The sequence below is a fragment of the Malaclemys terrapin genome, chromosome 2 (genome assembly GCF_027887155.1).
Source record: "Malaclemys terrapin pileata isolate rMalTer1 chromosome 2, rMalTer1.hap1, whole genome shotgun sequence".
NCBI lineage: Eukaryota > Metazoa > Chordata > Testudines > Emydidae > Malaclemys > Malaclemys terrapin.
The window spans coordinates 211,334,216-211,356,975 of NC_071506.1; the positions used below are offsets into that span (position 1 = coordinate 211,334,216).

The window sequence follows — 22,760 nt, forward strand, 5'->3', positions numbered from 1 at the left end:
CTGGGGCTTTGGTACTGCCTAAATAGACAATTCAGGATAAGCCTGCTAATAAGCACTGGTCAGAGTCATCTTCTCTGGCGCTATCTAGGCATTGAGGTCCCTCTACGTTTAAAGACTCAAGGAAACCCAAGGCACTGGTACTGTCTTCCTCTCTGGTGCCATTGTGAGAATTGTATATGCCTGGAGCATAGAGACCACCTTGATGATCACTTTGGCACCATCCTCAATGGCATCTCATTTGCCATCTCCATTACCACAGGCCTGTAGTATTCCCAAGGTTCCTGTCAAAAAAGAACCTGTTTGTATTGGAGGATCTGGAGTCTCCCCTCTTGTGGGTTACTGAGAGAAGCTCTCTACAGCTACTGCCATGCCCATCAGGCATCTCCTCTCTTCACCTTGCAGCATGTCTGTCTCCCAATACTTATCCATCTATCAGCTCCTCCAGTACCATCTCTGGCACCAATGCCCACATTAGGGTTACCATATTTCAGCAAGCAAAAAAGAGGACGGGAGGAGCCCCGCCCTAGCCCCGCCCCTGCCCCTCCCACTTCCCGCCCCCCCAGAACCCCCAACCCTCCCCCCGTTCCTTGTCCCCTGACTGCCCCCTCCTGGGACTCCTGCCCCTAACTGCCCCCCAGGACTCCACCCCCTATCTAAGCCTCCCTGCCTCTTGTCCCCTGACTGCCCCAACCCTTATCCACACCCCCACCCCCAGACAGACCCCTGGGACTCCCACGCCCCATCCAACCACTCCCCACCCCCTGACAGCCCCCCCAGAACTCCCAACCCATCTAAACCCCTCTGCTCCCTGTCCCCTGACTGCTCCGATCCCTCTCCCCACTCCTGCCCCCTGACAGTCCCCCCCAGAACTCCCAGCCCCCCACCCCCCTGCTCCTTGTCCCCTGACTGCCCCCTCCTGGGACCCCTGCTCCTAACTGCCCTCCAGAACCCCACCCCCTACCTAAGACTCCCTGTTCCTTGTCCCCTAACTGCCCCCTCCTAAGACCCCCCCAACTGCCCCCCAGGACCCTACCCCCTACCTGTACCCTGACTGCCCAAAACTTTCTCCACTCCCCCCAAAAAGCCCCCCCTTGAACTCCCGACCCCCCCCCGTTTCTTGACTGCCCCCTCCAGAACCTCCCTGCCCCTTCTGCCCCCCTTACCCTGCTGCTCAGAACAGGGTGTTGGGCTCTGTGCGAGCCGGACACGTGGCTGCGCTCCCCAGCACAACCAAACCCGGTCCCTGGCCCTGCACAGTGCTGCCGGAGCCAGGCTGCAGGGGAGAGCTGCCGGCTCAGAATGCAGGGTGGAGCTCCCCTACAGCTGCTCTGGAGTCCAGCCCGTGACTTTCCTGCAGCCCTCCCAGCCGCTTGCTCTGCTCTGCCGGGGGAGGGGGGAAATCCCGGCTATTTTGAGTTATTTACAAATTCCCCCCGGACGCTATTTTTAGCACAAAAAGGACATGTCCGGGTAAATCCGGACGAATGGTAACCCTAGCCCAGATCCCTCCTTTTGGACTTTGGGGATGGCACCTCTGACTCTGAAATCTTGGTGTCGGGCTTTTCCTCAGCTTACTACCTGACACCTCAGGAGGTGTAACCTGATGAGGACTCAATGGAGTCTAAAAAGGTACCTCAGACTCTCTAAGCATGTATATCCCTGGGATTCCCTCATTTACTCACCACCTCAGTAGGCCTATTGGAATCCCTGGACAGCCCATGTGAACCAATTCTATAGGGTTCCCTTCTTGCCCGCAAGAGACCATGACTGACCATTCCACAGGTGCTTCAGCAATCTTTGGCATTGCACCTGCAGTCACCAGTACCACATGCTTCCCCAATAAGGCAGGAAGATCAGGAGGATCTATAGCTACCTCCAGAGGAGGAGATACCTTCTTCTCTTAAATACTCCTCTTCTCTATATGAGGCCACCATGCAACACCACCCTCCTATGCAGATAATTTCAGGATCTAATAAAGAGACTTACAGAATCTCTTCAAAGCTTGACAGCGGAGGTACAAGAGTCCTAGTACTCTCTTGTGGATGCTCTTCACATCACCCTCCAGAACAAAATAGCACTGCCTATTAATGAGGCGTTTTTGTCTCCAGGCTGTAATTTGTGGCAAATATCTGTCTATATGTAAATGGGCTGACAAATATTATATACCAGCCAAAGGCCTGGACTGTTTCTTGTCCCTCCCAACTCACTGCTGGCGGATGCAGTTAATGAAAGAAACCATCAGATTACAACAGCATCCACCACTTCTGGCAGGAAGTTTTACTTCCACTGCTCTTCAATTCCGGAAAGCAAATAGTCAAGCCCAGGTGGCAAAATATGACTTTTATAGCTATGCAAAGTTGGCTCATTTTTATTAATGATTTACCACAGGACAAGAGGGAGCAGTTCCAGGTCCTCATTTCTGAAGGCCCACTCAATGGTGAGACTTCCTTTACAAGCTGTCCTTGCTGCTGCTGATACAGCTTCACAGTCTTTAGCTACTGCTATGGATATGAGATGAGAATCCTGGATCCAATCATCTGGCCTTCCCAGGGAGGTACAGAACACAGCAGAAGACCTACCTTTCGAAGGGTCAAAGTTGTTCAGCAATGATACTGAAACCTCTCTATACTCTCTCAAGGATTTGAAGGCAATTCTACGGTTGCTGAGGGTATAAGTACCTGGAACAAGGAGACCTTTTAGCAAATCATGATGATCCTGGCCTGGCGACCTCCCGACCCAGACCTCCCCCCAAACAATATTTTGACAACCTAATTGGGGGCTGTGAACAATCCCCTTCCCTGCTTCTGCTGCGCAAATCTGTCCTCCACTCCACTCCCCCCCTCCCCCTTGGGGACCTCTGGTCACAATTTTTATCCGCTTGCAAAGTTATTTGGATTTTAGAGGTGGTCGCTATGGGATACTCTGTCCACTTCCACATTATTCCCCACACCTGCCCCATTCTGTCTCATGACTCCTTTCATGAGAATTTCTGAAAACTGGAGGTTCAAACCCTCCTCATTATGGAGGCGATAGAGCCATTTCCCCCAGAATTTGTGGGAGTAGAGGGTTTTATTCCAAATATTTTCTGGTTCCCAAAAGAAATGGCAGTTGGAGGCCAATCCTAGACCTCAGAAACCTGAATACCTGCATTCTTTCACAGCACTTCAGGATGGTAATCCCTGCTCTGAGTCAGGGGATTGGTGTGCTATTTCAGCCTTCAAGATGTGCATTTTCACATCGCTGTGCACCCCTCCCACAATTACACACCGAACAAGCACAGTCTTAACAAATGACTTCCAATATCCACCATGGGTATGCAAGATATAGCAAGAGCCCAGTCCTTACACGTAGAATCCCTAAAGCCATGGAACTGATGCATTGCCTGCCATATAGAGATCCTTGCAGTTTACCTACCAGGTCTCCAGAACATAGCAATAGATGCCTTAAGCAAAAATTTCCATCAGGAACGGGAGTGGGAGCTCAACAGTCTGATCTTTCATAACATCTGCAGAGCATGGGGTCTTCCTATAGTGGATCTCCTTGCAACCCTGGACAATACAAGATGTTAAATCTTCTTCTCCAAGGGGGGACTTGGCTGCAATTCTTTGGGAGATGCCCTCATACTCTCATGGTCCCACTCTCTCCTCTGTGCCTTCCCTTCAAAACCATTCTCAAGACATTGATCAAACTGCTATAGTAGCAGGTGAGGACCATCTTAAACACCTTCTTGGCCAGACAAATACGGTACTTCACCTTTCTGTAGAGACATCTGGACACCTCCCTCTCAGAGTGGACCTCCTGACATAGAACATGGGCACCATGAGCCACCCCAACTTTCTATCCCTGAACCTCAGTGGGATCCTTGGTGGGTCTCTATTTTAGAGTTGGACTGCCCGGCAGAGGTACAATCCATACTCCTGAATAGTAAAAACAAACAAACAAAAACCCCTCCACTCGTAAAACCTACTTGCAGAAGTGGAAACATTTCTTTTCCTGGTGATCCCATCCCTCAGTATCCACCTCTGAAGCTTCTCTTGTGAGGATCCTCAATTATCTGTTCGAATTAAAAAGACCAAGGACTATTTATGAGTTCTGTCAAGGGGCACCTGGCAGCTATTACACCCTTTTAATCACCTATCAAGGGCCTCTTAGTTTTTCCTCACTCTACCACAGCTAGATTCCTTAAGGTTTATTTAATGTGTTCCTTCATATCCAAAACCCCACACCTCTGTGCAATCTTAATTTGGTCCTCAATGCCTTAAGGAACCCCAGTTTGAATCTATGGGGGATTGTTCTTTTAAAATCTCATTCCTGGTAGCCATCACCTCAGACAGAAAGGTGGGGGAACTTGGAGCACTCATGGCTGACCTACCTTATACTGAAACAAGGTCCTACTGTGCCAACATAATCGGTTTATCCTGAAGGTCTCGTTGGAATTCCATATAATTCAGGATATTTGTCTACCAGTATTCTTTCCCAAACCTCACTCCTCCTTTACGCTTTAGACATTCGGAGGGCACATGCCTTCAACCTGGATAGAACTAAACCTTTCAGGGTTTCCCCATGACTGTTCACATCCTTTTCTGAAATGATGAAAGGATACAGGCGCCGACTTTCCAATGTGCTGGGAGGTGCTTGACCGTCTCTCCTCCCCCCTGGCTCTGCCCCAGGCCCCGCCCCCCGCTCCATCCCTTCCCCCAAGGCCTCTTTCTGCCCCTGCCCCACCTCTTCCTGCCCTGTTCCGCCCCCTACCATAGCTCGCCGTGCCCTCGCTCCACCCCTCCCCCGGGCCTTTTGCTCACTGTGAAACAGCTGATCGCGGGAGGCATGGGGAGGGGCGGGGCCTGCCACTGGGCGGAGGAGAGGAGCTGATAAGGGGGCTGCTGGTGGGTTTTTAGCACCCACCATCTTTTCCCTGTGAGTGCTGCAGCCCTGGAGAACCCACAGAGTCGGTGCCCATAGTTGATCTCCTCTTAAAGATTATTAAAGTGGGTTTCAGGTTGCATCGTAGCAAGCTGTGAGATTGCTGGGGTACATTCCCTCCCCAGCCCCTTCTCCAGAGTGACAGTATGCTCCATGAGGGCTCAGTCTGTCTGTTGCCCTGAAAGATATTCCCATCACTGAAGTTTGCAGTGCTGCAGCTTAGTTCCCAGCTCACACGTTGTACAAATATTATGCTATTCTACCTACATCCAAGATGGACATGGCGTTTGGTGACACTGTCATCCACGCCGTCTTGGCTCCACCTCCTGAGTACCCATCTCCACGTTGAGTTACTGCTGGGGAGTCTCCTACAATAGAGCACCCATAGGGACATAGACTCAAAGAAGGAGGAGCGGTTTCTTACTTTTCAGTAACTTGAGTTCTTTGAGATGTATTGTCCTTATGGGTGCTCCATCTACTACCCTGCTTCTCTTCTGCTGTGGAGTTTCTTGGCTTGGTAGTTGAGAAAGAACTGGGTCTGCTCTTCCCTGTATGCTCTCGCCTGGATCACAAGGCTGTGTAATGTGCAACTGTGGACCTGTGGATGCTACTAATTCAAATATCTGGTTGAGAGTGCACGGGTGCACATGCATCCTACAGTGGATGTCCCATAGGAAGAAATGGTTACTTACTGTAACTGTGTTTCTTTTAGAAGAGATGCAGCTGTGTATCCCAGTTAGTTGTGTGCACACCCAGTGCACCGGAGCTGGAGAAGTTTTCCTAGCAATACCCATAGAGGGGCTGTGATTGCACCTCATGGCCATAGTGAGTCTTCTGGCTACATGAGGTGGCACCGCCCCAATCCTCGCTCACTTCCTTCACACCGAGTGCCTGGAAACAAGACTCTGATGAAAGTGGGTTGTGAAATACACATCTGCCTCACATCTCGAAGAACCATAGTTACAGTAAGTAACCCTTCTTCTTCTTCTTCTTCTTCGTCTAGATGCAGCCATTTAGTCCCCTTAAATGATCCTTATAGTACTGCCCCCAGGAGGTGGGGTTCAGAGACTTCCTAAACAAGGACTGGTCCACCTGCTTCCTCCTGTGGGATCTGTTCCCCTTTCTAGGGTAGTCCCATTGCACTGGAGGAGGGAAAGCCTGGCAAATGTGCTGCGGACGCTGCTGCTGCTGTTGTCATTGCTGTTGAATGTTGTAGTGGCACCTCTGCACCACTGGTGTGTACAGCCGTCCCTCAGAACTGTAGGATAGCCCTGGAATCCTTGAAGGAATATGGCATCTCATTAGTTTTGTCTGAGAACAGTGTTTGGCCGTCAAAGGGCAATCCTCAATGGCTTGCTGGACATCAGGGCAGTGCCTGAATTCCACAGCAAGGAAGCCCTCATGGTGACCACAGAGGCTGTCACCCTGGCCAGGGTGTCTGTGATGTCTAGCGCAGACTGCAAGGACATCTTAGCCACCAAACAACCCTCAGTGACAAATGCCCAAAATGCCTCTCATGAGGCCTCGGTAGCTGGTCTATGAACTTTGATGTAGCTGTCCAGTTAACAAAACCATATTTGGACAGCAAGGCTTGCTCATTAGCAATTCACATCTGTAAGGAAGAGGAGGTGTAAATCTTCCTGTCCATGAGGTCTATTAATTTAGAATCCCTACTCTTAGGGATGGACTTAAACCTGCCTTGTTGAGCTGTGTCGTTCACTGCAACTAGGGAATCTGGGACTGGAGGGGAGTAAAACCCCTCAATTTGTGGGTATTCTCCTGCAAGAACTTTGCCTGGGTATCCGAGGGAAGCAGCTACATGCTTCAAAAGGTCTTGGTATTGTTTAAAATCTTCCGTTACCAAAGGGAAGGATGAACCAGGCAGCGTGGAATTGTTCAGAGATGAAGGGCCTCCTGTGTTAGGGCTTACAGACCATGGTGGGATGGCCCTGCAGAGAGAAGGTCCATCAGTGCCTGGGCTTGTAGCAGATCGATGTTCACCACCACAAACCTGGCCAGCAGTCACACCTTTGAGCGAGACAGAGAGAGACTTCCATGACTGAGGAGCATCCCATGGATTTTGTGGAGGCCACTGGCATGGATAAGGCATTGATGGCCAGTAGGTGCCAGGCCAAGAGCTTTTGTCCTGACCATGAGACAAATGCCACTCCCTGTACCCCTAATGGTCCAACGGTCCCCAATGTGGTCAGGTGATGGAGAGTGGGAGAATTGTGACTCCAAGTCAGATGCTGAGGAACTTTGGGATCCTGGAGATAAGGGCAGAGGGAGACCAGAGGGAGTGAGTCTCCAGTGGGACTTGTCCGTCATCCAGAACGAGGCAGGAGGTGGTGCTGTCGATGGAAACTGTACCGTCGGTACCGAGCATGCCGTTGTCAACCCCGAAGTCAGCTGCATTATTGGAGCGCCTGATGGTACTAACATTGAGGGTGGTGAAAGTCATCACAGTAACATTTGCTGTGCCGACTGCAGGAGTGCCAAGGAGATTTCTAGTACTGAGGTTCCCCATGCCACTCCCAGTACTAGCCTTGCTTCCACAACCTGTGGAAGTGAAACAATGGGGTGCGATGCTGGCACACCACGGGGTTCAGCAGCTTATTCAGTTGATGGGGCTATACATGACGCAGTCCTGGCAAAGTCCTGGATCAAAGGGGGTTGGGACTGAAAGGCAGAGGAGGTCTCTAGCTACCTGGTAAGCTGCAGATGTTGAAACAATCGATGCCGACATCTTCTTCATCAGTACTGGACTCAACAGACATCTGGGGGCTGGAACCAGAGTCAATGGTACAGGGTTTCTAACCTCCTTACTCTGTATCGGGGAAGTGTTAGAGATACCCGCACCATACTGTGTGCTGGGACCAACTCCATGCTTGTCCATGCAGGTGGAAGAGTGTCCCCTGAGACCTGGAGTGGTCTATATTGGTCTTTTTCTCAGTGCAGTCGATGGGGTGAAACGGTTCCTCCATTTCTTCAGAGAGGCACCTGCTCCGGAATGTGAAGTGGCAGCACTCTTGGAGTCGAAGGGCAATCTCCGACCCGACGAGGTCCTGGTGCTAGACCAGACCCAATGGCCTGTTCAAGCTGGTGCTGCTTCATATAAAGGTCTCAAGCCACTTGAGTCTTTCTTGAACATCTGCAGATCGCACAATGCTTCTTAACATGGGCCTTGCCGAGACAGAGCAAGCACGCTCCCCCACACGAAGGACAATGTTTAAACCCCAACAAGGGCATCACCGAGGAAAACGTAAACTATTACAACTAAAACTAATCTTCCTAATACTAAGGGTACTAACTATATACAACAAGAGAAAACTAAACTAGTTGAAAGGTTATGAAGTTAAGACCACACAAAGCTCTGACGCCAGCTAAGGGTGGTAAGAAGGAACTCAAGAAGGCTTAGGGTGGCACTGCCTCATGTAGCCAGGCGAGTGGCTATGACCACAAGGCATGAGTGCCACCACTCTACTTTTATTGACTAAGCCTCACAATTTACTGATGTGCATAAAGTTGAAATAAGAGTTTAAAAATCTAGAGCTCATCTGTAGATTCTGGAAATTTTTGTCTGAAAAAGTGGGGGAAGAAAAAGATGGGCCATTTATTCACCGATATAAAATTATTATTTTTTTTAATCCAGCCTTGAGCCGAGTCATTCCTAAAAGTACTCATTACTTTGGAGGAGGGAAAGAAACCTTTACTTCTGTGGATATATAGTAACCTGTTGTTGAAACACACAATGTTATTTCTGTAACGTATCATTGTGCTGTAGAACAACAGTACTATAAGCAACTGTCAGTCTTGAGGATAATAGAAACAAATATTTAAAGAAATGACAAGATTGTATGATAAACTAATGTGCTATATGGAATGGAGGCATCTGTAAGAAGATTCCAAAAATGTGTAGCAGTGCATTTTGTCCGTGGCATAGAAAAGGCTGTTAATTTGATATTGCTGGCAAGCTATACTGTTATAAATATTTTGGGTTGTGAGTTCTAGTAAGAAAAAGTCTGTTTCAGCTCTTTTTGGGAAAGGTGTTTAATGGTGTGTCCTATTTCAAGCTAGAGATGGCTAAAAAACAGGAAAGAAAAAACAAAACAAAAACCAAGCAGACCTAAAATCTTTAAATGTTGAGACCAGCAATGAGTTTTACTGTATTAACTACACTTGACCTTAGCTGAGAACAGCTAAGAAGTGCTAATTTGTCCAACATTTCTTACAATATGGAAAAAAGTGTAGCTATCTTTCTAAGCTGGGTGTGTGAAAAGATACCATTTTAACCAGAGGATCTTGTTTGATGTTGGGGTCATTCATTGCTCTTTGACTAGTTGTGATAGATTGAAATTAACTCAGTTCTGTGCAACAGGCTCTTCCATTATCTATTTCAAAGTGTCTTTGTCTATGAAGTTACTCTGAAGCGTTGTTAAACATTTCCTGTTTTTCTTCAGTTTTTTACCACTTCCTTTTGCATTATGCTAATTGTCTTTTACAAGGTATTTGGTGTGAGCAGTAAATATTACATTTGATCTGTTTAACTGTTTTCCATAACACATGGTTTTAGCCTGTTTTGAATGGAATCTTCGAACTTTATAGGCTCATATTGCCTAACTTTTATTTTTTTGCTGTGCTCTCACACCATTTCTTTTTGCCAAATTAACACTTCTGTTAATTGTAAAATCCCTCTTGGTAGCTGTTCTCTGCTTGCTTTACCTGTAAAGGGTTAAAAGTCCCCCAGGTAAAGAAAAGGAAGTGGGCACCTGACCAAAAGAGCCAGTGGGAAGGTAGAACTTTTTAAAATTGGGAATGGAACTTTGTCTGTCCTTCTCCGGAGAAGGAGACACGGAGAAGCAATGCTATAAGCAGGAATGCTTTCTCAGCTCTTCCCCAGAGGGGGTGTGTGTGTGTGTGTGTGTGTGTGTGTGTGTGTGTGAGAAAAGGCTTGAGGGTATTAGGTAATAGGAATTCCCAAGTCCTCCTTCCTGGGTCCAAGGTTGTTTTTGCATTTGGGTGGTGGCAGCGTTTACCAAGCCAAGGTCAGAGAAAAGCTGTAACCGTGGGAGTTTAATACAAGCCTGGAGTGGCAAGTATTAATTTTTAGAATCCTTGCAGCGTGCCCCCACCCCCCGTACTCAGAGTAAGATTGTGGGGCTTCAGCCTTGACAACTCCTAATGAAGCCCCATATACTATATTGGGGGCAAGATAGGAAGAAGTTCAGTGAGGTCTGTTACTGTTGAATAGTCTAGCAAGAGTAGTGGAAGTCTCAATGGTTGTTTTAACCCTAAACTAAAAGCACTCAATAGTATACTGTATGCAACAGTCCTTCCCTTTTGGAGATAAGTAAGGTAACCCAACTGGTGGTTTTCATCTGTGTAACTGTCCCAGTGATCCCATTTTTAATGTTTAAATTATTCCTTTAATGGAAAGTTAAAATGAATCTGACATAGCACTTTCAATAAATTACTGATGGATGGTATATATTAACAATTTTAGATTAACATCTGAAGCTTAGTCTTTTGTGGTCAGCCACCAGAAGCCCCAGTGGAATTATGGTATGATGAATAAGTAAGAATCATTCTCCCTTAATTTCTTATTTGTAAAATGAAATCTGCATCATTGACAAGACATTCACTCTGAGTTTTAAAAGGGCATTTTGCCTACTTGATACCAATTCTGAGTTCTTGAGTCAGTTGCTTGCATAATGGAAGCAGCAGGCAGTAGCACTGAACAAGTTGTGCCAAAGACTTTCGCACAAGGCATTAAGTTTTGGCTTCTTTCAGGTGTCACTCTGCCTTGCTTTGAGTTGGTCATAGCAGCATGCTCCTGCTCCAGTGTGTCTTAAATTTTCTCTCAAGATGAATCACAATCCAGAAAAAATTAGAAATGGGACAGGGAGAAAAGACTCTCAGGGTATTTTTTCAGTCTGCTAAACAGTTAAGTGAAGATAGTCTGAAACACACTTGTTAATGTGGGTGTTTACTTCAAGAAGCAGCTTAGAAAAGCTGGTACAAGCAACATAGAATTCTCTATATAGGAGTTTATCCGCTCTTCTTAAGTTGTCTCTGTATGATAGACCATGTACACTCTTCTATGACAGACCTTGCTTTTCTAATCACAGTAGCCTTTGGGAGCAAGCGCTCAAGTCAGGCCCTCCTGCACAGTTTCTCCTACCTAAAATAAGTAAGTCGGCTACAGCCTCTAAGGCCACAGCCCATTTTTGTTCAGCCTGGCCACGTCACCATCTTTAGATCTGTTAGACTGAAAACACAGATTGGTAGACAGAATACAGTAGAACCTGAGAGTTACGAACTGACCAGTTAATCACACACCTCATTTGGAACGAGAAGTACACAATCAGGCACAGCAGAGAACAAAAAAAAGAAGCAAATACAGTACAGTACTGTGTTAAATGTAAACTACTAAAAAAATAAAGGGAAACCAGTATTTTTCTTCTGCATACTAAAGTTTCAAAGCTGTACTAAGTCAATGTTCAGTTTTAAACTTTTGAAAGAATAACCATAATGTTTTGTTCAGGGTTATGAACAACCACCATTCCCAAGGTGCTCATAACTATGAGGTTCTACTGTACAAGGCTCTTCTTGTCACTGGGAAAGGCATCTACCATGTTCAGTGAGGAGACTGAGTCTTTGTAACTAAGGCTTTGTCTACACTGGAACTTCGTCGGCAAAACTTTTGTCGTTCAAGGGTGTTAACACCCCCCCACCCTCCCAGACGACAAAGCACTCTCCTGTTGACAAAGCTGCTGCCAGTCGTGGGGGTGGAAATTTTTTGTTGGCGGGCGAGCTCTCTCCTGCCGACAAACAGCAGCTACACCGCGTGCCTTTAAGCTGTATGGCTGTAGTGACACAGCTGTGTTGCTAAAAGGTGCGTAGTGTAGACAAAGTCTAAAAGAACTACATTTCTTTAAGCTATTCATGTAAGACCATTTGACTTTCTTACGTAAAGTTATCACCAAAGCAAAATTCTTAGAATTAGATTGACTAACTCAGCCATTGATGTAGGGGGAACTTCCCTTTTGTTAAGTAACTGGAACTGGACAGTCCACTCCCACTTCATCACTTCTCTAATGTCATCAGTATGCCTGTGGCAGCACCTGAATCAGAGTTTGCACTACCCATCCATATTGCTAAGCTCCCTCTATCTCTTGAAGTACTTAATTGCCTCTCATTACCATGGTATTTGAGTGCCTCACAGTCATTAATGGATTTTATCTTCAATGATCATTTTGTAAGTGGGGAACTGAGGCATAGGGTAGATTAACTGACTTCCAGAGCCACACAGAAAGTCTATGGCTAAGCTGGAAATTGAGTTCAGGTTTCTTGAGTCCCAGTCCATGCCTTAATCACTAGTCTATCCTTCTCTCATTTTTCTTGGTAGGCAAAACTTTTGGTTATAAAGTCTACTAATTGGTATCTTTTTCTTGAAAAGTATGCCACTCTCTAAGACTCCTGGAAAAGAAAACAGATGGGACACTGAAAAGGTCTTCGGGATTTGTTGGTGGGTCAGCTTGCCACTTCTTTTCATTCTCTCTGTGGCATGGTCACTAGTTGAGTGCTTAGGTGAAGGTTTAGCCATCTTAAGAGGGAAGCATTGAAATCCATTTTGCCAGATGTCCATACTTTTTGACCGTTTCTTCTACATCCCTCCATGTAGCCCACAATTCATTCAGTGACTGACTATTACCCTAATAAAGAGAGATTTCTAATAATGTCCTTGCATTAGAGGGGCGCTTTCAACCTCATGGCTCTTGGGGTGGGAAGGATACCCCCAGGGATTTTTTTTTTTTTTTTTTTTTTTTTTTTTTTTTGGTAACAACTCAATTCTTCCAATTCCTCTTGTCCTTGCAGTAGGCCAGTAAGAATTTTAGGCATTCTTCTAAAGTCATAGTTTTGTAAAGGTCTGCTCCCTCAATAGATGCATTACTTTCTCTGCAAAAGGCTGTAGACAAAAGGCCTTGCTGGTCAGTAAACTCAGTTCTCTATAACATTAAAGGAGGGGAGTGTGCAGAGTTTTTCAGTGGTCTCATATCTTCTCTAATAGTCTGTTTCCTTTTAGGAGTTAAGCTTAGGCTTCCTTTCCGATATATTATTTCCACTTAGATACTGTTGCTAGTTCTCAGAAAACTCTTAAAGTTCAATTCAGGCAAGTCATTTGTGTCCCTGAGACTCCTGGCTAAGTCATTTTGCCTGTAGCTTCTGATGTGACGAGCAATGAGCTTAAAGTTCTGTCTTCAACCACAGTTTTTATAGAAAAAGGGGTGGGAGTGAAAACGGCATCGTTGTTTCTACCCGCAGTGATTTCCTGGTTGCATTAGAACACAATATGTTACAAAACTCAGAGTAAAAAAGTACAGATTGTTAGGAGGAAATAATATCACATTTGCCTGGAATATTTCAAAATACAACATTGTTAATTAAGTTGGGAATAGTTTATAGTTCTGAACTTTGACAGCACAGAATTATTGCAGCTACCGTGTTCAGAGAAAGTATTAAAGTATCTAAGCAATGCAAAAAGTCTTCAATCCCTGTTTTTTTGGATCTTTGTTAAACCTGTTCTTTGTTTTGCACATATGTGAAAATGATGGCTTCCTTAGTAACATAAAAGTATGTAATGCTAAAAATATTATGCGGGCAGTTCTGTACTTCATTGAAGTTTGACTCTGATCAAGAATTTGTCTTGTTTTTTTCATGTGATGGTATTAAAAACCAACCTTTTCCAACTTAATTACTAGCAGCTTTTATTAGGGCTAGGGTTACCATACGTCCTCTTTTTCCCGGACATGTCCGGCTTTTCGGCAGTCAAACCCCCGTCCGGGGGGACTTGCCAAAAAGCGGAACATGTCCGGGAAAATGGCGGCTCTGTTTAAGAGCCCGGCTGCCTGAACGCTACCGGCTTCGGGCAGCCCCGTGCCTGGAGACCCTGCGCCGCTGGAGCCCGGGAGGGGAAGTGCCCGGCTGGGGGCGCAGGGTCTGGAGGCACGGGGCTGCCCGAAGCCGGTAGCGCTTGGGCAGCCCAGCTCTTAAACAGAGCGGGGGCGGCTGGAGCCTCCAGCCCCCGGGGCTCTGTGTAACTGACCCAGTGTCAGTTACACAGAGCCAAAGAGGAGAAAAGCCTCCAGCCCCCGGGGCTCTGTGTAACTGACACAGGGTCAGTTACACAGAGCCCCAGCCGCTGGAGGCTCTGTTTAAGAACCGGGCTGCCCGAGAGCTACCGGCTTCGGGCAGCCCCCTTGCCTCCGGACCCTGCGCCCCCAGCCGGGCACTTCCCCTCCCGGGCTCCGGCGGCGCAGGGTCCGGAGGCACGGGGGCTGCCCAAAGCCGGTAGCGCTGGGGCAGCCCGGCTCTTAAACAGAGCCTAAGAGGAGCAGAGCCTCCAGCTGCGGGGGCTCTGCTCCTCTTCGGCTCTGTGTAACTTATACAGTGTAAGTTACGCAGAGCCGCCGGAGCCCCGGAGGGGAAGTGCCCGGCCGGGGGCACAGGGTCCGGAGGCATGGGGGCTGCCCAAAGCCCGAGCGCTACCGGCTTCACGGTTTGCTGGGCAGCCTCCAGACCCTGCGCCCCCGGCTGGGTGCTTCCCCTCCCGGGCACCAGCTGCGCTGGGGAAGCGCCGGCTGGGGGCGCAGGGTCTGGGGGCTGCCTGGGAAACCGTGATGCTGGTAGCACTGGGGCAGCCCTTTCCCCCTGGCTGGGAGTGGGAGGGAGGAGGGGGCGGAGTTAGGGTGGGGGAAGGGGCGGAGTTGGGGCGGGGCTAGGGGTGGGGAAATGGGCGGGGCCATGGCCCGTGGAGGGTCCTCTTTTTTTATTTATGAGATATGGTAACCCTAATTAGGGCTGTCGATTAATCGCAGTTAACTCACGTGATTAACTCAAAAAAATAAATTGTGATTAATCGCACTGTTAAACAATAGAATACCGATTGAAATTTATTAACTATTTTTGGATGTTTTTCTTCATTTTCAAATATATCTATTTCAGTTACAACACAGAATACAAAGTGTACAGTGCTCAATTTATATTATTTTTTATTACAAATATTTGCATTGTAAAAATGAGAAACAAAAGAAATAGTATTTTTCAATTCACGTCATACAAGTACTTTAGTGCAATCTCTTTATCATGAAAGTGCAACTTACAATTGTAGATTTTTTTGTTGCGTTATTGCACTCAAAAAACAAAACAATGTAAAACTTTAGAGCCTACAAGTCCACTCAGTCCTACTTCTTGTTCAGCCAAGTGCTAAGACAAACAAGTTTGTTTACATTACGGGAGATAATGCTGCCCACTTCCTAATTACGTCACCTGAAAGTGAGAACAGGCATTCACATGGCACTGTTCACATAGGGTTGCAAGATATTTACATGCCAGATGCGCTAAATATTCATATGCCTCTTTATGCTTCAGCCATCATTCCAGAGGATATGCTTCCATGCTGATGACATTCGTTAAAAATATAATGTGTTAATTAAATTTATGACTGAACTCCTTGGGGGAGAATTGAATGTCCTTTGCTGTTTTACCCGCATTCTGCCATATATTTCATGTTATAGCAGTCTTGGATGATGACCCAGCACATGTTGTTCGTTTTAAGAACACTTTCACTGCGAATCTGACAAAATGCAAAGAAGATAACAATATGAAATTTCTAAAGATAGCTCCAGCTCTGGACTCGGGCGGGAAGGAGGAAGATGTACTATTTGCTTAACTCTCTTAAAATGCTAATTAGAATATAGAAATACAGAAAAATCGTAGATAGTGTGTTTAAACAAGATTTTTAGGCAAGGTAGGTTAATTAAAACATTTTAGTAGTACATTGAAGTCTCCTGAAAATGATGCAGTTGTCTGTTAATGAAACACATGAACTGAACGTACTCTATGCATAAATAGAAATGGACTCTTACAGTCTGTATTTGTGTGTGGGGAGAAGAATACTCCATGACGTCCTCTTCTAATTTCTTGCAAGTCAACTTTACAGTGAAAGAGAATCACTTGTTTAGACTTACACTAGGAAAGCATTCACTGCAAATTACCTCCTATTCTGTAGAACTTTTAGAAAAGTTAATGTTGTAGGGGTTGATACTGCAAAGTACTCAGCACTCTGGTACCACTCTGGCAAATTACTGAAGCACATAAATGTGTGAATAGTCCCACTGAATTTACATGTATTGCTGTAGTGAGGCCACAGTGCTCAGTGCCTGCAGCATAGAGCTCACAAGCCATCATTAGCACAAATCAAATGATTCTCTGGGTTAATATTTATCATAAATTAGAATTCTAAAGAAAATTTGGCTGAATTGCTCCTATTTATTTTTTCAGCTAAACTATATAAAGAATAAATAGTTTATAACTAGCAGCATGAGTAATTGTTCTAAAAATGAATAAATGTATATTATTTACACACAGTTAAGTGAAATGCAGTTGTCTCTTTAAATATGTTAACTACTCTGACATCTATATTGCAACCCTCCCCCTTCCCATGACCCTCCATGGCAGGGAGTTTCAGAGCCTGGGCCAACTGTCTTGGGGTCATGCTCAAATTGATTTCAATCATGATTTAAGTCACTAGTCAGGAAGACTCGATTTAATCATGGATTTCTACATAAAAGTGCATTCTTGTTGGTTGTTATAAGCTTAATACATATTCTTCACAACTCAGATAAATGTAGGTTTCCTTTTTAGAAGGTACACACTATACGTTTTTAAAGTGATTTATTTTGAAAACTTTTCAGATTAGTTTTACAGATATATCAGAAAATGAATGATTGTTTGGTTATTTCATTTAACAAAGGTAACTGAAGCAGATAGTTCACCTCCCAATAACTTCATAAATACCTCCAATTCAACAGATTAATAGTTAATATTTGGAGGATTTTCTTGCCATGCTGTATTAGGAGAAGAACATCACCAGACAGACATTTAAATTGTTTTATTTAACTAAAACAACAACGTTACATATTGTGGATTTTTTTTCTTCATCAGCAAACATATAATATTTTAACAAAACAAGCATATGAATTTTTGAATTTAGTTAAACATTCAAGTTTTTTAAAATCAGGTTTGTTTTTGTTAAAATTGTTAACTAAAATAGTTAAATGAAATTAAAAAAAAATTAAATGGACTAGGTCAGCCAGGTCAACATGAGAAACTTAAAATATTGGCTTCTGCAGCTAACTCGGTCGTCTTCACCTTCATTTTCCTGTTTGTTCATAATCTGGAAAAGAAAAACAAGCTTTCCTGCTTTTTCAGGTCCCAAACGATTTCTCAATTTGGAATGAAATAGTCCAAAGGAAGAAAATATTCTTTCTACACCGGCAGAAGAAGCTCCTGCTGTTAAAAGTGAGATTATCACTTCAACAGTCTCTGAATCCAAGTGCTTAAGTGACTTCCGCCAGTTCACTGGTGTGACTTTCTTTAAAACATCATCAGCAAACATATTTCTTGAATGGTTCACCCTTAGCTCTGAAGTTTATTATAGTTGGCATTATGGAGGGATGATTGCTGGATGTCCATGTCATAGCCAACTCCTCTTCTTCAGCACTTAAAGTTTGACCCTGGTACCAAGTATTGAGAATATTTGCAAGAAAATGAGCTGGAGATAGTGCTTGCCCCATTCGTTTTTTTTAATTTAACTCTGTCATTGCATATTTCTCTTTTTAAGATCTCACTCAGTTCCTTCCAGATTTCAACAGCGTCAGCAATAAAACAGCTATTTCCCTGCATTTTGTTCAAGGCTACAGAAATAGGCTTCAGGATACTCAGCATGTGTTCAGCATTTCTCTTAAGCCCAATGTTGAGAACTTTAGCTGTGACAGTGCCATCTATTTTTTCACAATTTTGTTCAACTGTCATCAGATTAGGCCAGTTCTTGATACAGTACTCAAAACAGTCCACTACTGAGTTCCATCGAACGTCTTGTGGGAGAGTTAGCTTGGTTCTTCCCACTTTTTTTCAGAGCAGCTGCTGCAAAGTGATTGTTATGGAAGTATTTTGCAATTTCAACAACATTAGCCTTTATTTCTGGAACACTGAAGTCTCTGGCTAGGAGGTACATCAGATGAGCACTGCATCTGTATGTTATTAGCTTGGGACTCTCTTCTAAATTTCTTCTCATCTTAGATACATTTGCAGCATTGTCTGTGATCAAGCTGCGTACTAGATGTTTGAATTTTTTTCACAGTTTGTTATAGCTTTTACTGCTGCTTCTTGTAAGTATTCTGCTGTGTGTACATTTCCTGATGTATCAATTGTTTCTGTAAGGAAGACATTCTCTTCTGTTGTCACACAAGCACATACAAGAGGATCATTGTGGACACTGCTCCACCCATCAAGACTCAGATTAACAATTTCACCCTCTAGACCTTTTGCACACTGCTCAATTTCTCTTTCATACACTTTATCCAGCAATTTGCCTGCGACATCTGCTCTGTTGGGTTGACTGTATCCTGGTCTTAATGACTGAACCATGTTAATGAAGTGTGGGTTCTCAATCATACGGAAAGGAGAGTTTGTTGCATAAACAAACTGGGCAATTTTTTCATCAATTACCTTTTTGTAATCTGCTGGTTCCTATCACAAACTTATCTATGGTTGTTTCTGGATGATAGAGATTTTTTTTCTTCTTTTTGCTACAGGTGATATACTGTGGCTATGTGACATACATGATGTGACTGAAACACTATCATTGGCAGATAACTCTGAAACTATAGAAAATTATGGTGATCTTGAAGGTGGATAGTCTTCAGAATCCTGTATGTTGAGGATGGATTCTCCTAAACAAAATAAGTCAATGCCTTTATTTAATTATTATTACCATACTGCTCATTTAGTATTACTGATTGCATTTGCTGACACTCAGTACTACTTTAAAGGTGAAATTGTAAAACGAAGATCTGCCTATTCCAGCTATTTATTTTTTTTTATCACAACTGCATCCAAAATGATAGTACCATAGAGTAACAACTATATTTTTTGCTCAAACATAAGAATTCAAGAATAGTCCAGAAGGAAGACAGGCAGTCCTTAAAAAAGAAGTATGAAATAAAAAAGTTTACCAACCTGAAGATCCTGCATGTTCAGACATGTTTCTTTCATCAACTTCAATGCAGCTTCTTCCTGAGAAGGAACACTTCTCATAATGTTGTTTCATTCGGGCAGCCTGGCCTTGCATTTCTTTGTTGCACTTTTTGCATTTTGCATGCATGCCTGTCTTACCCACAGGTAGAGGAACTTCATTTAAAATATTCCCTAACTGAATCTCTTTTATGGCCTGCTGCCATTATAGGTTTTCTAGTCTAGTGAGAGAATGGTATGGTAGATCTCAAATTAGTGAAGGCTACACTCAGAAAGACCTGAAGACTTCTGGAATATGTTGCTCAAACAGTTTCACTTTTGTTTCTACTGCCTGTCCCTCCCTTCTCACATTTATCTCCAGACTTCTTCTCCTTGTCCAGATCTATTCTGCCCCCAACAACCTTCTATTCATTGAACTTTTTGAAACTATCCACTTTTAGTGAGAGGTAAGGGATTGACTCTGTTTACACAAATTTGCAGAGGGACAATACCGTTGAGGTCTGTTATTTCTCACCTCTATATATTTATTTAAAAACATTTTTGTTGTTAACGAGCATGTTATCTCTGGAGACACACATCCACAGTTTGAGAACTACAAAACTAAGCATCTCTGATGGTATTTTCTAGACTGAGCACCGAGTCCCATTGGGTAGATAGAAAGATTAACCTAAATAAACTATACAGAAGCCCCTAGAACCCCATAAAATTGGGTCCCTAATCCATGAACTATTGGAACTCATTTACAAAACTTTTCTTAAACATTACATGAATATATTCTCTCATACTATAGAATTAGAATTTATAATCCCTATTCTATGATGAGATATCTTTGAGCTATAATGTATCTTAATTAAAACTACCTTTAGATAGGTTTTTCCTCAAAAAGCATTTTATCAAAAAAATCCAATTTAAATAAAAAAAATCCATTTATTTTATTATTATTTTTTTAAATCATTGATTTTTATCCACCCTGGTAATGCTATGGGGCAAAAAATAGTTGTATAGATGTTTTTGCTTGGGCAGGAGCCTGGGCTCTGAAATCCAGTGAGGCGGGAGGGTCTCCGAGCCTAGGCCTGACTGGGAATGTCTACACTGCTGCTTTTAATCCCATAGCATGACCCTGTGTCAGTTGATCCGGGCTCAGTCACTGCTACAGTGTGTTTTTTTTCCATTTGTTTATAGTATAGTCGTGCCCTGACTAAGCCGCAGAAAATGGAGCTTTGCTTTTTTTTTTTTTTTTTTTTTTTTTTTTTTTAAATTGTAGGCTAGGTCTACACTACGGGGGGGGGGGGGGTTGATTTAAGATACGCAAATTCAGCTACGCGAATAGCGTAGCTGAATTCGACGTATCCGAGCTGACTTACCCCGCTGTGAGGACGGCGGCAAATCGACCACCGCGGCTAGCCCGTCGACGGCGCTTACTCCTACCTGCGCTGGTGGAGTACGCGCATCGATTCGGGGATCGATTGTCGCGTCCCAACGAGACGCAATAATTTGATCCCCGAGAGATCGATTTCTACCCGCCGATCCAGGCGGGTAGTGAAGACAAGCCCTTAGAGTATTCCCTTCACTCCTATGTATAATCTGTTAGCCAATACTATACATATCTCCTATTATCTGTAACACTTCAGATCTCTTTGCTGACTATCATTTGTCTTGTGAAGTTTCTTAGTAGTGCTTCCTTCTGAGAGTTAACTTTTTAAAATTCACTCAATGGATTGAAGCATTTGCAAGTTGTAGAAAAAAGTGACATAATGCTCAGATGTACTACTGTGATTACTCTTAATCTTTTGGTGTATGTCATCTTACCAGGAAATAAGAAAATTAATACTGTTTTTTCCTACAAGATGTAACTGGAAGGTGTTTACTAGAAATCCATATGTTAACTGCATTAAATGTTTGACTGTTCCTAAATAATTTAGAAACATTTAAACCCAACTGCTTAAAGGGGAAGATAATACCAATTACAGGTAGTGAACTGGATTAAAATATTTATAATAAAATGAATAGAGAAATGTAATTTGGGATTTACCAGTAAAATAAAAAATCTAATGCATTATCCTCAAAATCTTAAAAATGAAGGTTGTTCCAGTACTTCATCCAGTAACATGTAAATATTGAAAATTGTTTATTCTAGTCCTCCGGAAGGGACAGATACAGTAGCTACAAACCTGGTTTTCAGTAATCTGTACCCAGTTATAAGGTAGTCTATAAATTCTCTAGTTTTGAATGGGCAAAATATTCTCTGACTTTGAATAAACATTTGCCACAAAATGAGATGGGAGTCTGTTAACAAATTCAGAAGATTAATTGTAATCAAGAGCAATCATAAAGCTTTAACAATGTAAAAAAAATTAACTTTTTTTGAAATTGAGTATTAAATGCAGCAAAAACTGAAGTGTCAGGAAATAGATATGTATTTAAGATTGTAATGCACTCCCATATTTTCCTGCATGGCTTTAAATCATTAATTTTGGTCCTTCCATCCAAAAACCTAAAGCTGTCAATAAAATGTAAAGCTTACTGTATTTTATACTTCCTTACAAAGGAATTGTAAATTCCACCATTAATGCCTATAAAGACAGTCTGATGATAACGTTTAAATTAGTTAGAAACCTTAATGGAAATTTAGCAAACACTTTACATTGGCAGTATTTTTTCGGTCTCTAGCAATAAGTTTAAAACATGTATTATAATTTACAGATATATGGAGCCTGGGTGTTATCCTATTCATGTTGGTATGTGGACAACCACCATTCCAAGAAGCAAATGACAGTGAAACACTGACTATGATCATGGACTGCAAATACACAGTGCCATCGCATGTGTCCAAAGAATGTAAAGAGTAAGTAAAATATTAAGTAATTTGGCAGCATTCATTGAAATATTGTTTACTACCAACACATTATCTAGAATCTGGTTTCTCAGGGTGCCAGGAAGTTTTTATTGATATTATTTTTACAGAGCTTCCAATGCTAAAATTCCCTGCTATGTTACCAGCAGTTTCCTTAATTTGTTAATTCTTGTGTTAGCACTGATTAAGTAGCTTCTTGTGCAGTATTACTACAACGTCTTTAATCTCGTTGCCTCTTTCAGTCTTTATCAAAGTTGATTGAATTTGTTCCTTTGAAATGTTTTGAGCCTGAGACTCTCCACACATTTATATTACACAAAGTTGTCTCAGATTTTTGTGTTGGGGCGGTGGTAAATTAAACCATTATTTGTCTGAATAGTTGTTCAAGGATATTGTCACTAGTTGTTATGCTTAAGAAGTCAGCATCAGGCTTTTGTTTGTCTCCTCCTAAGTGCTTGTTTACAGTGCTGCAACTTTCTGGCTCAGGGGTGTGAAAAAACACCCCCCTGAGCGCAGCAAGTTTCAGCACTGTAAAACGCCAGTATAAACAGTGCACCAGCGCTGGTAGCTACACCCCTCGTGGAGGTAGGTTTTTTTTTTTTTTTTTTTTTTTTAAGAGCGCTAGAAGAGCTCTCTCCCAGCGCTCTGCCGTGACTACACAAGCCATGTTAAGCCCTGCCGTGTAGACTAGCCCTAAAATTGCAATCCCAAAATCAACATATCAGGCGTCAAGGAAAAAAATCTATGCAAATAGCACATGCCACTTAGGAATCATGACTCGTTTTGAAATGTTTATTCTGGAATGTTCACTGCAGCTCTTCGACGATTTTGAATTGTTCGGTACTCCCCATATATTGAAGTCAGGTTGATGCATGGAGGCTTCAGC

At 43.5% G+C, this 22,760-nt stretch overlaps 1 protein-coding gene across 1 annotated transcript in view; it reads left to right on the forward strand.

Moving 5' to 3' along the window:
- Window positions 1-22,760, forward strand: part of SNRK (SNF related kinase) — an 88,912-nt gene that overhangs the window by 41,318 nt on the left and 24,834 nt on the right. Inside the window, exon 4 of the mRNA XM_054019856.1 lies at window positions 21,724-21,865. Within this exon, the coding sequence (XP_053875831.1) occupies window positions 21,724-21,865 (142 nt within the window). The remainder of the gene's footprint in view (window positions 1-21,723; window positions 21,866-22,760) is intronic.